The 10,063-nt window shown below is 43.5% G+C and overlaps 1 protein-coding gene across 1 annotated transcript; it reads left to right on the forward strand.

Annotated features, from left to right (window-relative positions):
* Positions 1-3,775: 3,775 nt before the first annotated feature.
* LOC147458198 (uncharacterized) lies at positions 3,776-5,419 on the forward strand. The gene has a single exon (XM_086512908.1). It carries the CDS (start codon positions 3,912-3,914, stop codon positions 4,440-4,442), a length of 531 nt encoding a protein of 176 aa, XP_086369034.1. The 5' UTR covers positions 3,776-3,911; the 3' UTR covers positions 4,443-5,419.
* The last annotated feature ends 4,644 nt before the right edge of the window (positions 5,420-10,063 follow it).

Genomic DNA, 10,063 nt, shown 5'->3' on the forward strand with positions numbered 1-10,063 from the left:
ATTCATGCAAAAGCCTTGTGTGTCAAACTCGTGGTTTCTTTTGACGAACCAGAAACAAGAGTGGGCTATTATAGCCGGGGATATGATGGACAATGCAAAGCTTGCCTCAAGAGGGGGCATATGGAAAATGGCCACGGTGCCGGACAAGAATCTTGCACTTTGTTGGACCTCCCTCAAGCTTAGTGGATGCACAAGGGAACTAGCACGGAAGTGTAACAAAGCAGCATCCACTTTAGAATGGGGAGAGCATTTCAAGTACTTCAAGGATTCCTCCCGCAATTGGTCCCCATGGCTTTCCAAACTTGGAAGGGTCTCCTTGGACCCTTTTTGGAGGGAAGTGGCACGGCAAGTGAGCAATAAAGGAATCTATAAGCTTTCACACCTCTGGGATGACAGAAGTTGTTGTTGGAAGGATGGGGATCACATGTTGATGGAACATAAATTGGGGATCTACGAAAGGCTTCTCGTTAGTAGAACCTTGGAAGCGCCAACATCAACATGTCCTGTTGTATGTGGATCAGAAATAGATTGGAGAGCCCGGCATTGGTCTAAAGACAAAGTGTTCTCGCTTCCCAAGAGTCGGAGTACATATAATGTGCTAGTGTACCAAGATGATTGGTTTGCCTCACTCAACAGAACCTGGAAGAAAAATTGAGCAGAAGAACGCTAGCAAAAGAGGGTGGCTACCATCTAGGAGACTAAAGGGTCGGACTTCGTAAAAGTGTTCATCTAGAAGGTGTTGTGGGAAGCTTTGTCCACTAGGGTCAAGGTGCAAGCTAGAGGTCTTGGCTTAGTCATTTGCTCAGGCTACAGATCAGCCTTGGAAGACCCCCTCCATCTGTTTTACAAGTGCCCTACTTCACGAGGTCTAGCCGCCAGAGTGTGCAAGTGGGTAAGAGGGACTTGGAAGATCACCTTTTCTACGGTTAACCTGATCTTGGGAGGGCGTGGTATCCAAAGCCAAGCCGGTATGATATGCACTCAAATGATCAAATTCTGTTACCTGAACCAAGTATGGAAGTCCACGAACCTTCGAGTTTTTGAGGGCAAACTAGAGGTAGCTCTCTTTGATGATATTGTGCGATCAAGCATTGAGCTCATTCACATGGTAGGAGCAAGAAGAGAGGTAGCGTACAAAGATGAAGGATGGATGCATACTTTGAGTTGTTTAGATCACCCAAGAGGTTAGGAGTTAACCATCTGGTAGGTATTTTGTGTACAAGTCTTTGATGGAAACCTAACCCCCTCAAGGCACATGCTGTGCTTGAGGGCTATTGTATTCTTACCAGGTTAATATAAATTATCTCAACTCACAATTGTGAGTATGGCAAAAAAATAAAATACTATGATCAATCTCTCTCTCTCTCTCTCTCTCTCTCTCTCTCTCTCTCTCTCTCTCTCTCTCTCTCTCTCTCTATCGCAAAGAAGCCTCTTATTATGAAATTCTTCTGAATAGTCCATGGTGAATTTTCACCTTGTTTTCAAAAGCAATACTCACTAGGTAGGGTTGCGTGAGCCTCCCTCCCGAGGCATGCCCAGTCCCTCTAGCTTCATCCTTTTCCCAGAAAGCTGCCAGACCTAGCTAGCACTACCCAGGACTCTCGCCCCGTCGTAGACCATCGCAACCCTCCACACTCATGTGTGCTTCACAAGCAACAGAAGCCGTGCAGGACGAGCTTCTTGCACTGTAACAAAGGTTTTTTTAATATCAACACAACCAATGGCAAGGCTATATTAGGGAATCTTTAGTATACCTAATTCACCTCACATTGGGTACTTCGATCCTCAGTGTTGAGCTTCACACAATTTCACAATGACCCACACAAAGGTTGCAAAATGTATATACCTAAATCATACATTGCTTATAGTCAACTACGTGTAAATACCAATATCTTGACACAGATAGGTTCCATGAATGAGAAGCTTGCACAATCATTTCCTCGGAACACAAATCAAACACTAGCTTTGATACCACTTGTTAGATCGAATACGTGAGACAAATATAGTGTGTGAGAGAGGGAGGAGAAGATCTATATAACATGGAGCACATACTAGATCACACCAACTAGTAATGTGAGCTCCTTAATGCAACTGAGATAAATGGTTAGTCTAATTAGTGTAGTTGGGTGGCTGATTGGACAAGGGTAACAGCTAGGCACTTGAGCTTTATATCCAACATTCACCACTGATCATTTTGGTTTTATACTGGATTGGGAGTTTTGATCGCTACCCATTGCATGGTCTATACGGGTTTTGAATTCTTTGTGGAGGTTAGTAGGAAGTGAACAAGACAAGATCAACATATGCCACTTGTGACAACCCCCTCCTTAGGTTGAAGAGGAGTGTCCACATTATCCTCCCCGCCCCCCCCGCTTGGCATCCAAGTTCCCAACCTGCGTGCATCGTTGATATCCCTAGCTCTGCAAGTTTCAGTATCCTTGATAGTGCTTGCTCAAGGACCTAAAAATTCTCCAAATTTAGTTCGTTGACCATCCAAAGCCCAAAGCTCTCAAGGTTTCGCTAATGGTCCTGGTTATGAAACTTCTCTCTTTGTAGAAAAGCATGTCATGCTAGAGTAAACCCTCCAACTTAAGGACAACGAAAAAGGGTCTTCCAAGGCTCTTCTTGTGATGCACCAATGAAGGAGTTTTGAGGGTAGAAAATGAGAGCCCAATATCACAGGGTACGAGGTGATGCCAATAATAATTGTGTCGACCAACAGGCAATAGACAAAACGTGACAACATATTCCAACACATCGTGTAAAAAACATAAGGGCTCAATGACGTGCCAGGTTGAAAAAGGACAACAAATAGCGAGTTTTGAACCCACGGCCCTGCAAATCAACTCAAGCTAACCACCCCCCCACACACTCACTACATTATGTTCGCTAGTTAATTTGGGGGATGTCCCGCTAATCGCTAGCAAGGTGGGGGAGTTGGGGTTACAACAACCTTCATGTTGTGGGGGGTGTGTGTGAGATTTGTGAAGAGAGAGAGAGAGAGAGAGAGAGAGATTATCATATGATATCTTATTAAGACTTGCACATGGGATGTTGCCGGCTGGAAGTGAACAAGCAAGTGCATAATATTCTCTAAACAAGCCTGATAAGCAAAGCAAGCTCATATTCTTTTTTCGCTTGCATATGCACATCGCCAGCCCATCAACCATGAGAGAGAAAGAGAGAGAGAGAGAGATAGAGAGAGACTATCTATTTTTTCTTTGCAATCATCAGCTAGTTTAACGGCCCCCACAGCCGCATGTCCCAGGGGTTGAACCATAGTGGGCGCCATCAAGCCTCCCTTTATCGCTAAGCTAGGCCTTCTTCCTTTGGCAGTATTAGTATAGAAAGATAATTTCGCTTCTTTGGGAAAACATACGTGCACGTGTGCAATTACACAGAAAAATGTTAGTAATCAGAGTAATCAACTATTAAGATAGTTAATCAATGCTTAATGTCAGTAATGAGATGGGCAATATGGCCAGTGACCAATTGAGATAAGACGGCGGTGTAATTAGGCTGATCATGTACAGTACGCATGCTTAATAATCATGAATATGAATACAACAAATGACGCTGTGTATAACTATAGTGTGTGCAAAAAATAATTTGATGTGTGGCCGCCATTGGTGAATATGTGTCAGAATACTGGCTCCCCATTCATCATTCTCATGTATACACTAGGATACGCCAGAAAATTGAAATAGCTGCTGTTTGTTCCTCCTTTTAACAACAATTCTCCCATGCTATACATCCCCCAGGATTGCACCCCTGCGAAATTCTGCGCTGGCATCACGCAATGTGAGGATCGAATCTCTCTCATGCCCTCTTCCTGCATCATCAGAACCATGCCCCAGAAATAGAAAACTGGCACCAGCAGTAGTACCGTGTGGCGATGAAGAAGCATCGATATGAGCACTCTCGACAGCGCCCGGGACGCAACCTGCAGGCCTGTTTTTGGCCTCATCCTCCCGGACCCTCTCAGGGTAAATACAGACTGGCTGAGAGATGGCGACGGAGATGTGTATTCGGGCTCATGCTGGTGGATGATGCGCGGATCAACGCCTGCCGATATGACATGCGGCTGCCGGGGGTTCTCAGCACCTGATGATGCTGAGAGAGACTCATTCTTCTCCATTGGATTGCTCGGCAGAGAGGCCGGTGAAGATGAAAATCCGTCGGCAGCGCTGCAGGGCATGAAAGATGAGAGGAGAAGGCAAGCAGACGAGAGAGAGAGAGAGAGAGAGAGAGAGAGAGAGAGAGAGAGAGAGAGAGAGAGAGAGAGAGCAGCAGCAAGGATGAGCAAGAAAGAAGGCAAGCAGATGATAGCGAGAGAGAGCGAGAGAGACGTTGAGTATGTGTATGTGTGTGCGCGCGCGCGTGCTTATATATATATGTGTGGGTGTGTGTGGCTATGGGGAAATGGGGCAGAAGGCCTGTAGGTGAGCAACCCCTTCCTCTCGAGTCTCGCCCCTTTTTCTGCAGCCAGGCCAGCTTCCGTTGCTTGCGACACTTTTGGAAGAACATGGGGACGTGGCACCCCCTCGGATTCGCAACTTTGCCCGTGACTTGGCAGAATTTTGCAGAAGCCATGTGTACTTTAAATCCCTTATACCTTCCTCTCCCCACAGGATCCATCCAAGATGACACATCCTTTTGCCCTTTAGGCTTTCCGATTTAATGTAACAATTAGTGTTTCACCCAAAAAAGTGTGTGTGTGTGTGTGTGTGTGTGTGTGTGTGTGTGTGTGTGTGAGAGAGAGAGAGAGAGAGAGAGAGAGAGAGAGAGAGAGAGTGCGCACATGCACCAACAACGAAGAGAGGTGCGGTGAGGATGAACGAGTGCCAATCGATGCCTTATGATGCCTACCGTCATTTTAGTGAGAGAAGTGAAGAACGAGACTCCATCAACAATGTACAGAGTTCTCGGCTCAATAAGAAGTGCTCCTGCCACTCAAACAGCTATCACCGATACTGAACGTGAGGTGGTGCTGGTCAAGAAACAATACATTTTGACAAGGGCGTGGTGGGTCTCTGGTGGGTTCACTACGCTTTTCCATCGGAACAGGCTGCCAACGGCTTACATGTGGGCAGCCTGAGAGAGAGAGAGAGAGAGAGAGAGAGAGAGAGAGAGAGAGAGAGAGAGAGAGAGAGAGAGAGAGAGAGCTTTGTTGTCTAAGACGATATGTGTGCTAGTGATGTGTGTGTGGATGTGTGAGAGTGTGCGCAGATAAGCGTACACAAGAGAGGAGAGAGACTAGCACTTGCATGAAGTCGTGTAGGTTGAATACCATCTAGAGCATCAAACAACATCTTCAGAGTGTTGCTAACGTGTCCAATATATTATATAGCTAGCTCGTCTAAGCATGTTAACATCATCTCTACGTACGTTTTCTAAAGGATGACGCGTAAAGCCTAAGAGTGTGTTTTCTAAAGCATGAACCGTAAAACAAGCATACATAATTTCTCCTCTGTCCTTACTGGTCACCTATATGTGCGAAAAGCTCGTTTAAGTTGTGTACAACTTGTGTGTGTGTGTGTGTGTGTGTGTGTGTGTGTGAGAGAGAGAGAGAGAGAGAGAGAGAGAGAGCTTTCGATCATGTTGCGTACAACTTGTGTTTGTGTGTGTGTGTGTGTGAGAGAGAGAGAGAGCGAGAGAGCTTTTGACAATGGGAGTTGCATATTTGTGTGCAAGCATCGTAAAGCAAAACTTTGTGTACCTTGATGAGACTAAAAGGATACGCCACTTGTTCATGTGTGTGCTTGTGTGCAATGTATTGAGTCAAAGCTACAATGTGTTCGTGTCCTCACTTTTGTGCAAGAAAAGCTTTATCACTTTAGGTGGTTCTTTTAACCCATCACGTGAACCCATCACGTGAGTTCAATTTAAGGAAATTTTGGAAAATTACTAATATGGGTGTGTACAAGGGAGTTTTAGTTTTTTCCCCTATAATGTAGATTGGACATATATAGCTAAGAAAATTTAATAATTGTACAAGCTACAATGGTCTACATGTGATAATGAGACAGTGTGTGTGGCCCTGCGATAAGCCCCATTGCAATAGAATAGGACAGTTTGTGTGCCATCATTAACCTTTCTGTGTAGCAATAATCAACATGCTTAACACAAGAAGATTTAGCAGATTTCTCATGCAGGTAAACAGAGTCTTTTCCCTTGTTTTTCATACAATGCATAACATCATGAGCTTCTGCTCAAGAGGCACCGCATACCTAGCTAGGTATGATTGGGGGCAGGGGACCACCAGCCCCCCACAGGGTTGGCTGTCCCCTGCCCCCAGTCGTACTAACTTCAATGTCCTTCTTGCCTAATAATCCCATAGTGAATCTAGCTAGGAATTTTATTAGATACTTATGTGTCTTGTTTTTAGTTGTGATTTTATTGTGCAGTTATACATGTTTGGTCTAGCCAAAAGAACGTGGTAAACAAGCCTCAGAGGATTGGTATAGAACAATGCATATCATGATGACATCTTGTTATAAGTAAAGCCTAGGAGTAGTTGTGGTTTCTCTGTCAAGCAGAGAACTTGTAATCCTTTGACCCTCAAGGCTCGCTCTGAGCTCGAGGTTGGTGTATATTTCTGATGTTCTTAATACTGTCCACTCACAATTGTGAGTTTTGCAAAAAAAAGTCAATCAATACCCAATGAAAGACTTTCGTCTTTGACTTGTAAAATAATAAGCTCCTCTATACTCCATCTATTGTTTTTTATTATTGTCAATTATACGTATTATGTAATGGAATTGGCCTATTTAATTTGAGAGTAGCGGAAATTAATGAGAGTACTTTTGAGAAATGACTTTGTGAGCATAGCGGGTGAACATAATTGAAGATAGCAACATAATCATAGCAATTAGTTAACTCGGCATGAACAATATTTTTGCAAGAGAGAGAATTTAGAGAACATGACAACAGCTGAGGACCGGATTTATGTGGAGCCGGCCCCCCCTCCAACAGGCATTTGTATTATGATTTCTCCCATTAAGAGAGACTTGTTACAATACAATCTTTGTGTTCCTTGTAACCTAGGTGATGCAATTAAGATGGAAAACTTCATGCATCACAAGCATAACATAAACTTGAAGAAAGCTTTAACTATCCCAAGCCTTAGTCCCAAGACCTCAAACACCTTCGAGCTAATAGGGAATGAGGGTAAGGAAGAGGAGGAAGAAATATTTCATAGGAGAAAGAATTAGTTCCTCACTTATCATAACTCTTCTTGCTAGCATACATAATAGCATAATAATGAAGAAGAAGGATATGGAAAGCTTAAGCATTGAAGCATGGATCTTGGTTGGATTTGCACTCCATATCCAAGAGTGTTGGTGTAGTCTCTCAACCTCTACTTGCACTCCATATCCAAGAGTGTAGTCTCTCAACCTCTACTTGCTTGGAGAAGGAGAGGGAGCTCTTGCACTTTGCATAGCACACAATGAGAGTGTTTATGAGTGTGTGTGGGTGAGTATATCCCCTAAGCAACCCCCTAGCTTGCTTGGGTCGACCCCCCCCTTGTAGCTTATGCTTGAAGCTCATTGGACCCCTCCAGGCCTAGCCAATCATAAGCAGGAGGCATTACAAGCAACAAGGGTAGCCTTGAGACAAGTGTCCCCCTTTCCCCTTTGAGAGAGAGGACTAGATAAATGAAAAATCAATTAATTAAATCTCCTAAATTATCATTGGACACCTTGGGTGGCCAAGCAATAGGCTTCAGGCACACCGTGAGGGCAACATGAGGAGGAACTTGACAAGTGTCCCTTTTTCTTTCTTTGTATCATGCATGCCTTGTGTGAGTGTGTGGGTGTTCTCTCTCATACCCCCTCTTGTAGGTCTCGACCCCTCCTTGTAGGGATTGAATATTTGACTTTTTGACACCTCAAGCCCCTCATGCATAGGCCCAGTTCCCACCCCAAACTTGGCCCTTAAGCACTTTAAGCTTGGGCTAGGTTCTCACCTCAAGTGCAACCCTAGCATCTCAAGCATGTCAAGCACCTCAAGCATCTCAATCATTAAGCACCTCAATCATCAAGCACCTCAAGCACCTTAGTCATCAAGCATGACAAGCAGGACAAGCACCTCGAGCTGGGTCAGGTTCCCGCGCCTCAAGGTCAGCCCTAGCTTACGTAAGGTCAAAGGACTTTTACACACACTATTGGAGGTCTTTAATGAAGCTAACACTAAAGTCTTATGCTCCATTGGTTAGCCTTGATCTGTGATAGACCATCTCTCATTTGGGCCCCTTTACCATTGGCCCGTGTTGAGATAGATCTATAAGCACATGTCTATATCTTAACCCTTGTTCCCGTTTATTCTCCCACATTAAGTGATCAGTTTAATATGAGAGAATCATTTGGGTTGGTTAGATATGAGATATTAGATTTTATGACATTAGATCTCTCTTGAAATCATAGTCGTCGTCGACTATGAGGTAGAAGAGATAAAGCCTTAGTCATTAGTCAATTTTACTTAGCGGGTAGAGGATCCCTTTTTACCCTACTACATCTTTCCAAGATGGATGACTAATCCATTTGGTGCTTGGGAGACATAGCTGCCGCAAGCATGTCTGCTCTTTAGTCCATTTCATTCTCCCAAAGTAGAGTGACAAATTCTACTTGGTGTTTGAGAGACTTCGTCATCACAAACATGAATCTAAGCATGCGTACTAGTTAAATTTGTGCACAATTAAAAAGAGGACTAGTCTTATAAGACAAAAACATGAGTCATTTAAAAGAAATTTGTACATTTTCTTACTCTAATGTAGCATTGTAAGCATTGACAAGGTTCATACTATCCTTAAGCTGTATTCCTTGCATCCATCTAGCATCTTCAAAAGGATAATTTTTGAACTTAATAAGATACCTTCGGATAATCTTACTATGTCGTAGTACCTTGTCTTCATGCCGAAGGATAGCTTCGGGTTGTAGCACCTCTTCTTGGTCTTCAACTTCCGCAGGTTCTTCAATAATTTGTTCAGTTGGTGGCTCTCCTTTGTAGGGCTTAAGTAGGCTTACATGAAAGGCATTGTGTATGAGCCAATGGTTGGGCAACTTGAGTTGATAAGCCGTCTCATTGATGGGTTTCAAGATTTGGAAAGGACCATAGTATCTTTTTGCTAGTTTAGCATAATACTTTTGATGGGCCGTAGAATTTTTGCTCGTTGTTTGCCTTAATCGAGCCTTAGGAAACTTGAGTAAGACCCAATCAATTTCTTTGAACATTAAATCTCTTCTGTGCTTATCAGCAGCAGCTTTTTGCCTTTGTTGAGAGATGGATATAGCCTCCTTAATCTTTTGAAAAGATTCTTGTAGGTCACGGCTATACTCATCGGCGGCGAAGATCTTCCCATGTACTTGGAGTAGCAAGGGACTTTTAGGTCTTCCCTCAATGATCTTAAAAGGTGCTTTTCCCGTAGAAGTATGTACAGTATTATTGTAGGCATACCCTACAACAGGTAAGTTCTTTTCCCATTGTGAGCGTTGATCTACTTCGGTAACATAAGTCTTGAGTAGATCGAGTATCGTAAGATTGGCTATCTCACTTTGGCCATCCGTTTGTGGGTGATAGGCCGAAGAGAAATTCAATTTTGTTCCTAGATTTTCAAAGAGACCTTTACAAAAATTAATGGTCATTCTAGGATCTCTATCTGACACGATGGATGTGGGTAATCCATGGTGCTTGAAAATCTGAGATATGAAGAGAGTTGCCATTTGATGTGCCTTAATAGTCTTTTTGACAGGAATAAAACATGCTTGCTTGCTAAACCTGTTGACTATTGTCCATATTCCTGTATTTCCATGGATAGACTTGGGTAATCCAAAGATGAAACCCATGGATATACTCTCCCATGGTGAATTTGGGATAGGCAATGGCTGGAGTAATCCAGGTTGCTTCCCTCTATCATACTTGGTCTTTTGGCATACTTCACATTTTGAAACATACTCTTGTATGTCCACTTTCATGGTAGGCCAATAGAAGGACGTCTCTACTCCTCGGAGAGTAGGTTGAATACCTCTATGCCCCGCATATGGAGGAGCATGGGATTCATACA

The sequence above is a fragment of the Adiantum capillus-veneris genome, chromosome 5, assembly GCF_014529385.1.
Source record: "Adiantum capillus-veneris isolate H3 chromosome 5, ASM1452938v2, whole genome shotgun sequence".
Classification (NCBI taxonomy): domain Eukaryota; kingdom Viridiplantae; phylum Streptophyta; class Polypodiopsida; order Polypodiales; family Pteridaceae; genus Adiantum; species Adiantum capillus-veneris.